The sequence below is a fragment of the Vipera berus genome (assembly GCF_964194415.1).
Source record: "Vipera berus genome assembly, chromosome: 1".
Lineage (NCBI taxonomy): Eukaryota > Metazoa > Chordata > Lepidosauria > Squamata > Viperidae > Vipera > Vipera berus.
In genome coordinates this window covers 133,476,001-133,492,723 of record NC_138202.1, presented here as the reverse complement: position 1 = coordinate 133,492,723, position 16,723 = coordinate 133,476,001, and the positions used below count along the sequence as shown (strand labels likewise).

At 37.9% G+C, this 16,723-nt stretch overlaps 1 protein-coding gene across 1 annotated transcript in view; it reads left to right on the top strand.

Annotated features, from left to right (window-relative positions):
• The window catches only part of CFAP221 (cilia and flagella associated protein 221), a gene marked incomplete at its 5' end in the record, with an annotated part of 32,859 nt that extends 16,850 nt beyond the window's left edge, over positions 1–16,009 (top strand). The window contains 13 exons of the mRNA XM_081320139.1: positions 1,093–1,182; positions 3,140–3,235; positions 5,054–5,153; positions 5,634–5,770; positions 8,605–8,685; positions 9,377–9,484; positions 9,611–9,751; positions 10,731–10,883; positions 10,962–11,062; positions 12,567–12,659; positions 12,830–12,934; positions 13,874–13,939; positions 15,260–16,009. Coding sequence (XP_081176265.1) covers positions 1,093–1,182; positions 3,140–3,235; positions 5,054–5,153; positions 5,634–5,770; positions 8,605–8,685; positions 9,377–9,484; positions 9,611–9,751; positions 10,731–10,883; positions 10,962–11,062; positions 12,567–12,659; positions 12,830–12,934; positions 13,874–13,939; positions 15,260–15,383 — 1,395 coding nt within the window. The 3' untranslated portion in view covers positions 15,384–16,009. The remainder of the gene's footprint in view (positions 1–1,092; positions 1,183–3,139; positions 3,236–5,053; positions 5,154–5,633; positions 5,771–8,604; positions 8,686–9,376; positions 9,485–9,610; positions 9,752–10,730; positions 10,884–10,961; positions 11,063–12,566; positions 12,660–12,829; positions 12,935–13,873; positions 13,940–15,259) is intronic.
• Positions 16,010–16,723: the final 714 nt, after the last annotated feature.

Below are 16,723 nucleotides of genomic sequence, written 5' to 3'. Positions count from 1 at the left end.
CGTAACTTTGAGGGCGAATCATAAGTAACTTTCCAAGGCTATCGTAACGTTGAACCATCGTTAAAAAACTGTCATAAGTTGAGGACTACCTGTAAGAAGATAACATTGAGTTAAACCTTACCCCTCACAATTTATGGATGAATGTTTACCATTTCAACCTGTCCTTGGAAATAATCCATAGCTGTGTCAAGGACATTCCACTGAACTTGATTCCCATCTTTCCACTTAACCTGTATTCTCTTCCTTCAATCTTCCCAAGAACAGTCATTCTTTTTTGTAGTTCATCATCTGCTCAATGGACATGTTTTCTATTTGCCAGTCATCACTTCATTAAAGCCCACATCACTTGTTTGGTTCAGGATTAAATGGTTCATTCTTTTTGTGTAGTATGCTTATATCAAATCTAATAGTTCTGAGAAGAAACATTTTGAAATAGGTTTAGAGAGAAAAAGAATCATATATAAATGTCTATGGAGATTCTCAGTCATCCCGGTCATGGTGGTTCCAAAGGTGCTTTTCCAAAAGGCAACTGGAGTTTGTTTTTTTCCTTGAAGAAGTTTTGCTTCTCATTCAAGAAGCTTCTTCAGTTCTTCAAGATCTTGTCTTCAAAGAAAAACAAAGTCCAGTTGCCTTTTGAAAAAGCACCTTTGGACCATATATAAATCTCATTAGATTCCTGGGAAGTATAATGTTACAATTAATTTTTCACTAACAGAGGAAAACCATGATGCTACAGTATTTGAAACTTTGTGTTTGAAAACAGCCCTATTCTGTCATGGGAATTAAGAGCCTTGGATTGTCCAGATGTTTTAGACTTCAATATCTTCTAATTCCAAACAATATAATGACAAAAAAAGTGTTGGAACTGTAGTTTAAAACATCTGGCAGATTGCATGTCTGTTCCTGCTCTCCATCCACAGCAGTTTCTGTGTGGGTGGTAATAGCAACCATGTGGATAAGATACATATATTTTGCATGCAACATTTTGCTAACCAGCTCAGCTCACACTTCTTGGAAAACTACCCTAATAAACACATTGCTTTTGATTAATGTGTTTTATTCATTCATCCATTCATTTATGGTCCAAACTAGATTAAAAGAAGAGACCCCATTCTGGAGAAGGAGTTTGAAAGAAAGCATGTGGAAATCTCTGTGAAACGTATCGTCCGACACGTCAATGAGGTGTGGATTTGTTAAAAATGTTAAAAGGTTTTAAAAAGGTGAAAAATACATGGATTTACACGATACAGGATACAAGTAAATGTTTATTTCCATTGTCAGGCTCTCTTGACAGGAACTTAACGGGAGGAGAGGTCTAGAACGTTTGGAGTTGCACTAGTGAGAATTAGATTAGTATCGCTCAGGGATCAGGTGGAAGATAGCAGGTTTAACAGGATTCTCCTAGATTTAATTCATGTGATGTTGGTTAAAAGAAGGAAGTATGTTGCCATCATAAACCTTTGATTATGATTTAGATTAGATTTTTTTTTTAAAAAAATAATTATTCTTTAATTTTACTTTTAATAAACTCCCCACAATCCTTACCTAACATGGCCAAATTCAGGGAAGTTGAAGCTTAAAACATCTGCGGATTGAAGAACACTGCCAGTTAGAATTTCAAAGGTAAACACATTTTCAGGTAGTCCTTGACTTACAGTCACAATTGAGCCCAAATTTTCCATTACTAAACAAGACTTTTAAGTGAGTTTTGCCCCATTCGTGAACTTACTTGCCATGGTTGCTAAGTTAGGGACATGGTTGTTGAGCCAATCTGCTTTCCCCATTGACTTTATTTATTTATTTATTTTAATTCCATTTATATCCCGCCCTTCTCCGAAGACTCAGGGCGGCTTACAAGCTTAGCAGTAGCCTTCATTCTATGTATATGCCTGCTTATTAGGGCTTTCACACACACCCCCAAGCGGCATTATTACAAAGTCAGCTTAATTGCCCCCAACAATCTGGGTCCTCATTTTACCTACCTCGGAAGGATGGAAGGCTGAGTCAACCTTGAGCCTGGTGGGATGCGAACCTGCACTAATTGCAGGCAGCTGGTGTTACTTAAGGAGGCATTAGCCCACTGCTTGTCAAAAGGTTGCAAAAGACACTGCAACCATCATAAACACATGCCTGTTGCCAAACGTCCAGATTTGGATCATGTGACTGGGGATGCCAGAACAGTCATAAATATGAAGAACAGTCATAAGTCACGTTTTTTTGATGCCGTTGTAACTTCAAACAGTCACTAAATGAATGGTTGTAAGCCGAGGACTTCCTGTAGCAATAAGTACTGCTTAAGTAATTGGTTCAAGCGTCTCTTCTTCTTTTCTTTTATACTTTTCCCGCTTACCACTTTGGGTGTCAGGGGAGATGCAAAGTTCAGAATTACTGAGATGGAATGTTCCATTGTTAAACTAGATGTAGTACATTAATTCGATAGCATCATTGCTTAAAATTCCAAACTCTGAATATTTATGGCGGACCTGTAAAAAGGTTAAAGCTTTTTGGATTAAAATCTGGTGGAATATGCAGAAGATATTTAAGAAAAGGATAAAGTTTTGTCCGCCATTGTTTTTACTGGGCATAATTACTGATACTACTGTTGTGGACACTAAGTTGATGTTGAACTTAATTACGGCAGCGAGACTTTTAGTAGGTCAATATTGGAAGAAGGAGGAACTGCCGACTATAGAAGAATGGACTCTAAAAGTTTCTGACCTGGCGGAAATGGCAAAGATCTCGGCGTACTTGAAAGACCATTCGCAACAACGTTATATTACGGAGTGGAAAAAATGGATTGATTACATCCAGAATAAATATGGGACTAAAAAGTTTCATTTAGCATTTGCATAAGTTTTGATGTGATATTAGTATTGCTTGTAGTCATTTTACATGAGCTAGAGTGCGATAGACTTAATAGCTTATTGTTGTTAGCATAGGGCTGTTTATGATTGTTTTTACTTTTATACCTTGTATTTAGCTCTGGGAAGTCGGGGAGGGGGGAGGGGGAGGGGGGGAGGGTCGGGAAGGGTTGGGTAGGGGGTGGGGGGGAGGGGTTGTTAAAGATAAAATGTATTGAAAAACTTTTCAGTAAACAAAAATATTTATGGCTGCGACTTTCTTTCTTATATGCCAATAGCGTCCTCAGTTTCAGCCTACTTTTGACCTCCTGCTTAATAATCCTTGGTATCACAAGCATAGAATTCAGCAGAGATTCCAACAAGCTGCGCGAAAGGTACTGAAACAAAATGGCTGCAGGTAAATACACACGTGCAGATACTAGCTGCAGGTACGCTATTCATTTGCACAGCCTCTTTTTTTTTTTTTTGCTGATCCTATAGATATATGGTACTTGATCACTTTGCCTAAGAGATGAATGCTTTTTAAAATTGTACTTATTGGAAATGTTGTAGAGTCACGATGTGTATGCGCATGCATAGAGTTGTATATCTTCACCCCAGAAAAACTTTCCATTGAATTGAAGCAGAGCAGGGCGGGGGGTCTATATTTGTTATTTGCATAAGAGTAAACTCTGCAGAGTTCTGTTGGTCTTTTTTTTCTGAGTATATATAATAGGATCGTATAAATACTCTCTGTGTTTTATTTTTTCCATATAGAAATGCCACTCTTCGTATTTTGCTTCAGTACGAAAAGTTCTAAGTTCTGATTAAAATAAAAAAATCTGAGCGTTAAAATGAAGGAATTCCAATATATATTATAAAGCTATTATAACCTTTTACATTCACAACACTTGGCTCTAAAAATTTTTTTTATATCTGTTGACTGATAAATCTTGAAATTTAGAAAAGATGTCCCTCAATTTTCAACTGCTCTAATAAATTAAAATAATTTGAAATGTATAATCTCAGTTTAGTCAGTATTAATCCCGTTTTGTGCACTCCACATATTCTCTATGCAATTTTTCAGATGCACAACTGTAATAATACTTAGTATCAAAGAATAATATCCTATTATCTAAGAACTAAAAATTATTATACTTCAATTCCAGATTTTAATGAGACATTACATTTCTTTTCCCCACGCTGGTCGTACTCTTCTGCTGATCAAATTCTGTTTTAATAAATTCATACTATTAACTAGTTTGCTTTTAACCTGCTATTGCAGTTGTTATGTTTACTCTTTTCAATACAGTGCTATCTTTTGAGTTAACTATTTGGGGAAATTAACACAAGATAGTTAATTTCCCCAAATAAATAAATAAGTGACAATAATAAAAGCTTCACCGTGCACTTTCTGCTTTTTAAACTGGCTCAATCTAGTTATCATGGTTATGAAGATTAACTGGCTGTGTACCATGTTTAATTTGACAAATTATGACTAGTAATTGTGTAGTACCCGATTTGGAATATTTACTATGCAAAGTTTTGTGCTCCCTTAATAGTTTTTTCTATAATTTTAGAAGTTTATTTTTGAAAATCTGGGTGTATAAGTTACAATTAGGATAAGACTAGGTTTGCAGTTTGTTTACTCCAATGTGTTTAGTCTATTATACCCCATTATATGGTACTTTCCAGATATTTCAGACCTGCATCTTGCACAGTGATAACCTGCACAGTGAAATACCAGGTTTATTGGGGATTCTGGGAGTTGTAGTCACCAAATTCTGAGTAATTAATGCATTGGTGATCATCTTTCAGCTTTCTGTTATTTTACATCATTTCAAGATATTGAACACTTTGCAGTTTTTGACCTATTTGCAAAAAGTATGCATCCATTCTTGGATTCCATTAAAAACAGTGTATTGGTCTGTTGTCTCAAATACTTATCTTTAGGGTATCTCAGTGTTTATTTATTGTGCCTTAGTTCTTAAAAAGATTTAATGTGCCAGAAGATTATTTGTCTATATGTTTTCAAGATTATTCTATAAACTTTTAAGTTATATAAACATTTATGTTTTTAATAGAGAAAAACTGAGTGTATCACTTTCTATACTGATTGACTGAGGGCACCTAGCAAAACATAGCTCAAAGTCAGAGACCGCTTTTACAAAATTATTGAAAATCCACTGAATAGGTCTTAATCATTTTCATAGGTCCTGATTCAGATTCGGCTAGATAAAGTGATAAATTTGATTCATGACGTATTTAAGCGGTACAAAGAACAAGAAGAGGAAGAGAAGAGACTGATATCAGGTAAACCCTCAGAATTATACCACGATTGCCAATTTTTGCTTCCTTTACAAGTACAGGTGATTTCATACGTTGCAATTAAAATATGTGCTGCCAGAGTGTGTAAAATATGTGATGAAAACATGGAATTTATCAGATGGAAATAATTAGAAAAATATTTCCGTGAAGGTGGCTTCCGTTGTCAAGTGGCCTATGTCTTTTCATTGTGCTGCATTCCCCACTTCTTTGTTGATGGGCCATAGCTCGCAACTTTTGAGGCCACAGAAGATGGGTAAATAGGTTGCCCCATTTACTTTGACTTATAAAAGTCAAGGGATAGAGCCCAAGGAAAAGATGAAAAGATACAGCTTGTCCCCTTCTTTGCCATCCTTGAAGTCAAGAGGTAAATGAGCAGGTGAAGCACCAGAATGCTTCTCTGTCACCCATCTAATGTTCTTATACTTCAGATCTTAGCATTTGTCCATGTCTGTCTCCGTGTGACAGAATGCAGCAGTTTTAAAACATCCAGCACCGCTGCTATAAACGAAGAGGAGAAGAGAATGCCTTTTGCCTTGATTGCAGCTCGAATACAGCCATTTGAATTCCCTACCTACAATCCACCACAATGGGCTGATGAACTGGTAGGTAGCACTAGCAGGATACCAACAATGCAGTCTTGAAGAATCCTCTTTGAACCCTGTTTTTTCTGAAGCCACCCATCTGTAGAAGCAGCATCAATGAAGCTGTCAAAACAAGTTTGTCAGCATTATGACACTAACCTCAATTCTCTTATTTTTTCACGATTGCCCTTTTAGATGATCCTATATAAAGGTATTATCCTAAAACAGATGTTGGATTTTTTTTTCTTACATGAGCCAACGTGGCCATTGTCATTGTTCAAGTCAAACCTGATTCAGCAAATGTGTACATAAATTTATTTATTCAAAAATGTATAGGATCTTCCATCTTAAATACATACACTGGCTAACAACCAAATGACCGAAAATAAATTTAAAAACTCTATAGCCTCAATAGAGCCTCAAACAAGCTATAAATAAAATATAAAAAGAAAGGGTTGGAGCATATTGAAACAGAATCAAGGGAATGGCAGTGAAAAATAGTCATTTTTATCACAGAAGAAGAGAGAGAACAGGAAGTGAGGAAAATGAATCTCTGAAGCTGGCTACCCTCATTAGCTTAGTTTTCGAAAGGCTTTTCTCTGTCAGGTTGGAAGAATTTTTTTTTAATGAAAATCAAGATTTTAAATGAAAATCAAGAAACAAAATAGAAATACACAGTGCTTTTTTTGTAAAAGAAAAAGGTGCCGGAACTCACACATGTCATGCAACCCACCTTGCCTACCCTACAAGGTTCCATCCAAAAAAGGTGCCGGAACTCCATTCTGAGCGTTCTATGAGAAAAAAAGCTCTGGAAATACATGAGCCAAGCCAGCAGCTCCTTCTGTTCCAAATCACTGCAAGAAGATGCCAGCCTACTAGCCACTCAAGTAAAAACAAAACAAAATCAATCCCCAGACCCTTTAAAATGATAGCTTTTAAGGGGTTTGGGGATTGGTTTTCTTTTGTTTTGGCGGCTAGTGGGCTGGCATCTTCTTGCAGTTACCGTATTTGGAACAGAAGGAGCTGCTGGCTTAGTTCATGTAATGTTCTATGGCAAAATCTACTGTATTTCTGTTTTTGCTACTGTTGTTTGTTTGTTGTGTGAACCAGCTAATGTAGTTTACAAACTATAGTTGTATGCACAGTGCATTTTGTGAACTCAGCCATTTGTAGTTTATTGAATAAACTATATACAAACATAGCCATAGTATAACATGTGCAACTCATCCAGTCTCTTAAACAGTTTATGGGATGGGATAAGATGGAAAGAGATATAAAGGCCAGCCTCAGAGTTCCACAATTTCCCTCTTGGAACATAAAAAGACTTGTAGCCTTGGAGTAGTAGCATTGTCTGAACAGTTCTGCCTGGCCAGGATTACTCTCAATGGATGGGGTACACCAGGGGTCCCCAACCCCCAGTCCGTGGACCGGTACCAGGGCGCAGCATGGCTGAGACAGAGCTGCACAAACAAACAAAGCCCCATCCACAGGATGCAGGCAGTAAATAAAACCAGGCCCCCTCCAGTCCGTGGAAAAACCAAGGAATCAGTCCCTGGTGCCCAAAAGGTTGGGGACCTCTTGGGTATAACATCTGTTACTGTATTACCTGGATTATTTTTCTGGGTAGAGAATGGCAGAAATGTCTCAATGGAGATTCTAAAAGAGCCTTGGTGGAGCAGTGGGCTAATGCCTTCCTAAGTAACACCAGCTGCCTGCAATTAGTGCAGGTTCGAGTCCCACCAGGCTCAAGGTTGACTCAGCCTTCCATCCTTCCGAGGTAGGTAAAATGAGGACCCAGATTGTTGGGGGCAATTAAGCTGACTTTGTAATAATGCCGCTTGGGGGGGGGCGAAAGCCCTAATAAGCAGGCATATACATAGAATGAAGGCTACTGCTAAGCACATTTGATTTGTGCTTTAGATTGTAAGCCGCCCTGAGTCTTCGGAGAAGGGCGGGATATAAATGGGATTAAAAAATAAATAAATAAATAAATAAATAAATCATCCAGGTCATGATTGCCCCAAGGGTGCTTTTCAAAAGACAACTGGACTTTCTTGGTTTTTTTCTGAACTTTCTGTCAGAACTGAAGAAGCTTATTGAAGGAATCCCCAAGTCCCAGGCCATGGCCCACTACTGTTCTTAAGCCTTTCAGAACTGGGCCGCGGAAGTGGCAGGCAAGCACACATGTGCACTCATGTGCATCCCCATCTCGCAAGCAGCAGGTTAGCACTTGTGCAAATGGAGCTGCACGTGTGCACTTGCCCACCCACGCATGGAACCATTCCCTCTCCTCCGCCCCTCCCCCACTGGTCCACAAAGCCAAAAAGGTTGGGAAACTGGCTTATTGGATGAGAAGCTAAACATTTTCAAGGAAAATCAAGAAAGTCCAGTTGCCTTTTGAAAAAATACCTTTGGGACACAAATGTCTGTGTCCTTGTTTTGGCTCTTTCTTGGCTCTGCCACGATGTGATCACACTTCTTCCTTTTGATCCTCCTGCAAGTAATCTTGGCTGCATTTATACACATCACGGAGCCAGGATTCTTTTAAATATTCTCGTTCAACAAGCCATTGGTTTTGGACATAATACTAAGCTGCAATAGGTGGATTTTCTCATTACAGTAAGCAACAGAAATAACCATGTGTTAGCCTAGCATTAAATGTGAACCAAGTAAATGTATGTGTGAGAGTCATGACCAATCATGATATCTAAGGTACAAATCATGACCAATGTGATATCTAAGCTACATTATGAACAAAGTGTACTCCAATATAATACTGATGATTTTTTTTAAAAAAAAATGAGGAGAAGCACATATCCACATAACTATTTTGTTGGATTTTTTTCCCCCTCCAGGCACCTGAAGTTCTGGGTATAGTTCCTCTTAAGTCTGCTTCAGTTAAAATCAAACAGCTCCACCACTTCTATGATCTAAAGGTTAGCTGCAATTGATCAAGTCATGTTCTGTGGTCAAATTAATGTACTTAATGTAGGCAGTAGTTGATATTAACTGAATGGCTGTTCCCAATGGGACATCTCCAGGTATGTAGGAGTTCAGCTCCTGCAGCCAGAGATGACAGTAAGTTCATTTCTAACGGGGCATGGGGGGGGAGGGGCTGGGATTTTACAGGAGCAAAATGTTCTGAATATAGGGATTTGTAAGGCTTCGGATCTGAAGCAGAAAAGGTCCTTGAGGGACATGCCTCTCTTGTTGGCCTCCTCTCCTGGGCTCCCACGGTAGCCATGCCACCATTAAGTAAGGAGGCCCCAGGAGTGCTTCAGTGCCCACTCCAAAGCACCTTCTCTCACCCTATCAGTACCTCTTACCTCAAATACATACAGGTAATCCTCAGCGTGCAACCCCAGTTGAGCCCAAACATTCTGCTCCTAAGTGAGATATTTGTTAAGGGAGCTTCGCCACACTTTACAACAACCTTTCTTGCCACAGTCGTTAAGCAAATCACTGCAGTTGTTAAAGTTAGTAACACGGTTGTTAAGTCAATCTGTCTTCCCCGTGGACTTTGCCGGTCAGAAGGTTGCAAAAGTGAAAAACGGCCCTAAGTCACACTTTTTCAGGGCCGTTGTAACTTGGAACAGTTACTAAACAAACTGTTTGTTTTATCCCAAGGTACCCCAGCATTTCAATAGCATGGCATATCAACCATTCTGTGTACATCATGCAGCCACTAGTTACAAGGTTCCAAAACAATCTCAATTTCTGAGGTCAGGCGCAGAGGTAATTAGTCTGTTTGGTGTTTTACTTTACTTTTTCAGATTATTTATTTATTTATTTATTTATTTATTTATTTATTTTTGGGTCCTGTTATGAACATGCAATAATTTTCTGCCTTTTTTTTTTCAGGAAGAGCTAATTCCGCTAATACGTGCTTCTGAAGAAAAGCGCTCAGTTGCACAGGATGAGGAACTGGACACTTCCCTCTTAAACCTGAAAGCTCCTGAAGCTTTGCTTCACTCTCCAAACCATCATCCACTTCAAATTTTTGTAAGTAAAACAGACAGAGGTAGGAAACTGGGACAGTTTGTCCCCACCAACAAAGGGTGAGGAATACACACAGATAAGATTGTTGCTGTATAATTTTAGGACAGTTGTATTTGATCTTGCTCATATGCATAGATACATACACACACACACACGTACATTTTATTTAATATTTGGACAATAATCTATCTAATTCAAGATTAATTAACTGTTTGCTGAGATCTTGGGTTTTATTCCCGTTGTTGAATGTTTCCCAGTGCCATTGAAGTGTGTTGATTGGATTTGCACATGGTGCTGAAACCTGGTGTAATTTGTTTGGTTTTGGCTTTAGTATTTTGATTGTATTTCACACTGCTGGTTAGTGGAACCTATCTTATAACTTAGCATGTTGTGAGAATGCAACCACTGATGTTTATTAAATAAATCTTAAGAGTATTCCCTAAACGAACAATTCGTCCCAGGCAAAAATGTATAGCCCTTTCCGCTCCAGTGACAGCACTCCATCAGCAGCCAAGTACCATTTGGCCCTTGGACTGAAGCCTTTTTTAAAATGCAACCTCCAACTATAAAATGGTGTTCAAGCATGATTTATTTAAGCACCAAACCTCACCATTTGAACACCATGGGTGAGGTTTGCCTAGCCCACTAAGATACAAACCAGAGAGGCTACTTTCCCACTGCAGAAAAGGCGCCAACTATATGTTACCACCATGACTGAACTCAGCAAAAATAAAAATAAAAAATCAGGATCACTGATCAGAACTTTCAGAATTGCTAAGCTAGTAGTCTTTCTACCAGACTCAGCGTGCCATCCTGGGTGACTCGATTTTATATGCTGATGTGCTTTCTCTTTGATGGCAGTAAAAGCTATAAGATAACTTATAAGCTTTTCTTTGTTTTCCTTCCCCAATTACTTGTCACCCCCACCCCCAGTTGGCCCAAAGGTGTTCTTGCTTAAAGATTTGTCTTCTTTGCTTTTCAGAATCCTTGCCCAGGACTGCTTGATCTCAAGCTACCCCTGCCCTATACAGAAACCAACATGGAATATCACATTTGCCCTCTTCCAAAATTTCCAAATAGCAATAAATACCCAAATGGCACTGCAGTTACACAAAAGAAGTTTCTTCATCATAGGGTAAAACTTGTCACTGGAATTTTAACAGCTGGTAGGGACGGTGGATAGCTTTTCCTAAGATGTTTATGGTCATTTCAGGAAGTGATTCGTGGTGTAACTAACTGGAGAAAATTCCCATCAGTTATCAATTCAACCTTACCGGGCACATCACCTGTGAATAGCGTGGCAATGCCATTCTGGTAAGAATATATTTTTTTTAATTAAAAGCATCTTCACTCTATAGAACAAAGTGACCTGTTTTCACTCGAAATACTGCTGAAAATGGTAAAGAGAGTTTCAGCAACATAATAGAAGTATTTAACCTTGTAAGAAGCTGTGGAAAGCCCTTCCCCCAAATTTCTCGATGCTTAGAGACTTTTTCTTGAAGGAAAATGCCCTCCAAGATGTTTTAGATCCCCTACATTCCCTTGTTGTTTGTCGTATATGATTAGGTTGGTTGAAGTCAAAAAAATAGAGAGGATTAAGCTGATGCCTCTGCTGTAAAATAGTACTGCTTTTAGACACAGAATATAAGTTGATTATACAGAATGTTTTTGGTATCCTGCTCTTCCGCTGTTTAGGTTCTTAAATTTATTAGCTAAAGTCAGTAGCAAACAATCTGATTACTGCTCATCATTTAGTATCTGGCTCAGAGTGAATGATTTAGCTATAGGTACAGGTCCTGGAGCTTGCAGTTGGCTTATTCTAGGGCAGGCATATTTAATAGAAAATGAAACATAGTTAAAGTGTGAAGCATTAGGAATGTTTTTCAGAGACCAGAAAAATTATACTTTGCTTCCAAGTAAAATGGGGGGAAATGGGAAAATGACTGAACACTTAAACCAGTATGGCTTATTCCACAGATCATAATTAAAGCAAGTTAAAGCAAGTTTGAGCTTAGCAGTGTGTGAAGCTAGACACCATATATCCTAGATTGTTAAGAGGAAACAAGAGGTAAAGCATGGAAGAGTTGTAGAATAGAGGCAGTCCTTAACAACAATTTAGTCACTGTTCAAAATTATAACGGCACTGGGGAAAAATGACCATTTTTGACACTTATAGCCTTTGTAGCAGCCTCATGATCAGGTGATCAAAATTCAGATGCTTGGCAACTGGTTCATACTTATGACCGTTACTGTGTCCCAAGGTCATGTGATCATCTTTTGCAACATTTTGATAAGCAAAGTCAATGGAGAAGCCAATTTCACTTAACAACTATGTTACTAACTTATCAACTGCAGTGATTCACTTAATTATGGCAAAAAAGGGTTGTAAAATGGGGCAAAACTCACTTAACAAATGTTTCACTTAACAACAGAAATTTTGGGCTCCCTTATAGTCGTAATTCAAGGACTATCTGTAACAGGGAAGATCCTGTAATGAATGCGTCTCCTGTTTGTTGTAATACATTTTACTTTTAAACTGCTTGGTGTTGTATTAGAATATGATAATGTGCTTCATTTATTTTTCATTTGAAAGAAAAGCATGTAGATAATCAAAGCCAGGAAAATGACATCAGTGCTATAGTTCATCCATATTCAGCCTGAAACCTTCCACTTGAGTTAGAGTGCAATACTTCTATGGATTAGGGGAAAGGTACTGTAGTCCCAACACAACTGGAAGACCTAGCCATAAGGTTAATTTCAATTGTCCTTCTTACCACGTGCTTCCCTTAACATCTCAATATGATTCCATTTTCTGCAGCCTTGATCCTTATAACCCCGACATGCTTCCCGAAGTTGTGCCTCCAATTCTGCATGAGTTACCAAAGCAAGACAAGGAAAACGTGGTTGACGAGTAAGTTTTCTCTCCACTGTTTATTCAGGATAATTCTATGGCGTATCAGGCACTGGGGTTGAACATCATAAGCCGATGCTTATGTGTGGACACCTAATTAAAAGCCCACAAGATTGCTGCTTGCAGTCAGACATCTTAAAAAGTAAAATAATTGGCAACTTAAATTTTAGAGCAATTGAAGGAGAGGCTGCCGTCCTACTTACACCACAGATGATAAAAGCCGAATTTCCACAGATTGACCTCTCAGCGGACGAGAATAAATCAAAAGAGGGAAGGTATGTCTGTTTCCACTGAAATCTCATGCAACCGCAAAACCTACGCTCTGATCCTTAAAAATGTGGATTGCAGGCAACATGCAATTGTTCTGAGCAGTAAATGCAAGGGTAGAATATCATGAATGGATAGCTGGGCGATCTCCTTTGTGTGAGAGAAAGAGAGACTTAAATGCTTCGTGAAACTTAGTAAGAGTCCGTAACTATTTATGGATGGTTTTGCCCTTAAGCACAAAAATAAGATAGGGTTAGGTACAGAGGGGGTTCCAACTCAGAAATATAGTTTTTGTAGCAATGGTTAAGGGCAAGGAAGTAAAATATTTAATCGACCTTCCCTTGAGTTACAGTCTGTAGTTGGAGAAGGGGTAATAGTTCTTTGAACAAAAAAATGTTGCCACTTTCCCTATGTTTAACGCAAGCTTGCTTGGATTTTTGTGGCGAACCAATACGCTTTATAATGCTGACTGACAAATATTTAGCATCTAGGCTTGATTACGTTTTTATGCTCTTAGAGTCTCAAGGCAACTAAGATGATGGTTAGAATGGGTGTTCCCATGCAGCCAGTCATGGTGCCCAAACTGCTACATTGTGCCATCATAAATTGCCACTGGTTCGGTTTCTGGAGAGCCTGCTGTCAGATGTATAATTTAAATTGCATTAAGCTCCATTTAAATCACATTCACACTAATAAAATGTGTTGGTGACAAGCTTACTCATGCAGGGATGTTCGTACAGGCAGAGTTGAGAAAGGAGACTGGTCCATCACCCTTTGCCGTATCCCTTCACTTATAAGTTATATTAATTTATTTCTGAACACCAAGCCTTCTAAGACATCCTGGAAAAGTTAAATGTTTGTACACTCCTTTATGTCATTCTATTGCTCATAATAAAACTATGGAGTGGGGTTTTTTGACAATTATTTCTTTTTTATTTCTCTGATAGTGAAGGAAATGCAGAAGTGAAAGTTGGTTCTTTTATATCTCTAAATAAATCTGTGCCTGTTTCCAGGTAATGGAACTATTTGAATTGTAAATGCCAATGAATTGCTTTACTATTAGAGCGGATAGAAATCATACTGAAGTGTATTGTTAGATGTGCAAAGGTTACTTACAGTCATATTCAGTGGATTCGAAAGAGCAAGGGGACAAAGCTGGATGCCCTCAAGAAACTTAGTAAGGAAACTAAGAAAGACTGAATTTTACTAAAATTCAGCAAAGAATTGCAAATTTCAGTAAGCAGTGGGGCTTACTTCCAAAAAGGCCTAATAATACTTTAATACTAGGTGATTTCTCATTCTTTAGCAGTTTATTCTAATTTGGGCTTCCTTAACTGACTTTATTGAGATTGGAAGGCTTCTCACTTTATTTGGCTTTATAAAATCTCAATAATGACACCAGTGGAGTTACAGAATAAAAAAGAATTGAATATATTTTAAAGAAATGGTTTTTTAGGATATTACAGTCTTGCTTTTTTAAAAAAAAATGCCATCACAGAAGGCTGTTTTCACAGAAAGGCAAAGTGATGTCACTTTTTTTAAAAAGCCCATTATTTTGTCCTAGGGCAGAGTTTTTGGAACCTGGCAACTTTTAAGAGGAATGGAATTCTGGAAGTTGGAGTCCATGCAGTATCTCTTAAAGTTGCCAGGTTCCAAAAACTCTGTTCTAGCACTTTAATACAAAATGAAGATGGGATGTGAACATTAGCTTTCATTTTATTCTACAGTTCTTTAGGATCAGTCCTCCAAAACATACTTTTCTTTCTCTCCTTCTCCCATCCCACCCACCCTCTCACTTTCCAATAGATAAGATCTTTTCCCTCCCTCCAATGCTGTTTCTTTCACAGTCAGTTCTTTCTGAGCATGTATAATGTTTTTGTTCCTCCCCTCATTTCCATAACACTTAAAGCATTTGGAAACCACTTAATTGACTCTGCTCCCTGAGGCAGAGAGAGAAAACTGGTTTTGCCTTCTGATAATTTTGTCAAGATGTTAGCCAGGGTATCCAGCTTGGAAGGCAAAACTAGGACAACCTAGTCAAAACAGAATGTGTGGTAAAAATAGAATATCTTTCTTTGGCCTGACTCTATTTGTATTCTAAGAACAATTTTAAACAAGAGCAGACCATGGATGATAATATAAGATCATATTTCGAGTCTTCCAGGTATGATCCAGATATATAACTTTGACAGCAAATCTTTTATTTTCCAAATCATCTGTTCTAGATATTTGCTTAGCCTTGTTTATTTAAAACAGTATTTCCTTTTGCTGGTCTAAAAACAACCTAATTCGCGTGTTCTCACTCCAAACTTTTTCTGTATTCTTATTTCTAGTGATGTGAGGGACATTGTGGATTCATATGTTGTGAGTCAGAAAAATATATATGGCCGAAGGGTTACAGAAACTACGGAGAAGCTGAAAGAGAAGGCCATTGACAAGACTATAATCCTAAATTAAATTGTCTCCTTGAATGTTTTTTAAGTGCCAATCACATTTTTCTATGCTTCTTTTAATGTGAGTCACCCCTTAGGAACACACAACATTCTAGAGATTCAGGAACAGAACATTCTATTCTGTTCCCCTTCTACACTATGTTAGACTAAAGAGGAATGAAACATTCCAGCATTTTTCTATTTCCAAATAGTCACATTTTGCTGATCCTTAGCGCCTACTATTATACTTCCATACAAGATATTATAACTTTGCAAATTAAATTGTATTTGTGCAGGAGCTTCTGCTACACAAAATGAAGCATAGATTTCCCAGGTACTAAGATCAACTTTGTACAGGAAAGAGTGTCAAATAAGTCTAAGTGTGTGATAATCCTCATTGGGTAATTTCCAATTTGATCTTCTGTGTTCCTTATTTCTTTCTCTCATCTCCTGTGTGGCCTCTTTGATTACTGTTGTTAATATGTATATATTTATCCATCCAGTTTAAATTCCTAAACTGGCCTGTGCATACATAAGCCCATCTACATTTTGATATATGTCCATGTATAGTGTTGTCAGTCTTCTGTGAATGAACATTTACTGTTTTCCAATAAAACATAGAGAAAGTACTACATTCTGTATTTGTGCTGAGTGGCTGTAATATGAATAGTATTACAAGCTGGACTACTGTGAAGTATGATTCTCTTGGATTCCTGAGTCTAACACAATGGCTGTTCTTTAGACTACAAGTCAAATAGATTAGGTCAGGAGTAGGCTGGGTCAGATGGTTTGAACTTTAATTCTTATTAGTTGTATCCAGCACAGCCATGGACAAGGGACTAGGGGCAGAAGGTCACAGTTTAAAAGAGCTGCACTAATTTGCCAAGCCCTGAAAAAAGCTCATTAAGAAGAAAAGGTGATCAGGAATAAGCAAACACCTGGCCCTAGTCACAATATGTATCGATTCAGAACCAGTTTAAGATGATACATAAAAGTTGTCTTAGCAGTGACCAAAACAGAGAGGAAGTCTTAGTTGAAATCACAGCAAAGGTGAGAAAAATATCATGCGAATGTCCAGCAAATAAGCTTGCTACTGTTGAGCATGACACAAATAAATCTGCTTCATTTTCTCCATTTTTTAATGAGATTAATTTGTTCAGCCTTGTTGCCTTATATCTGCTTCACCTGTCAAAAGATTATGTATGTAGTAATATTCATATTAATACATTGATTCATGGCTTTCATTGACACCTGAAATTGTGTTACAAGGGACAGATTTATGGTGTTTTTTAATGTCTTAAAAGCTGGAAAATGCTGGTGATTTTTTTATGCTTGAGGTTCACAGAAAAGCACTGTATTTTCTGA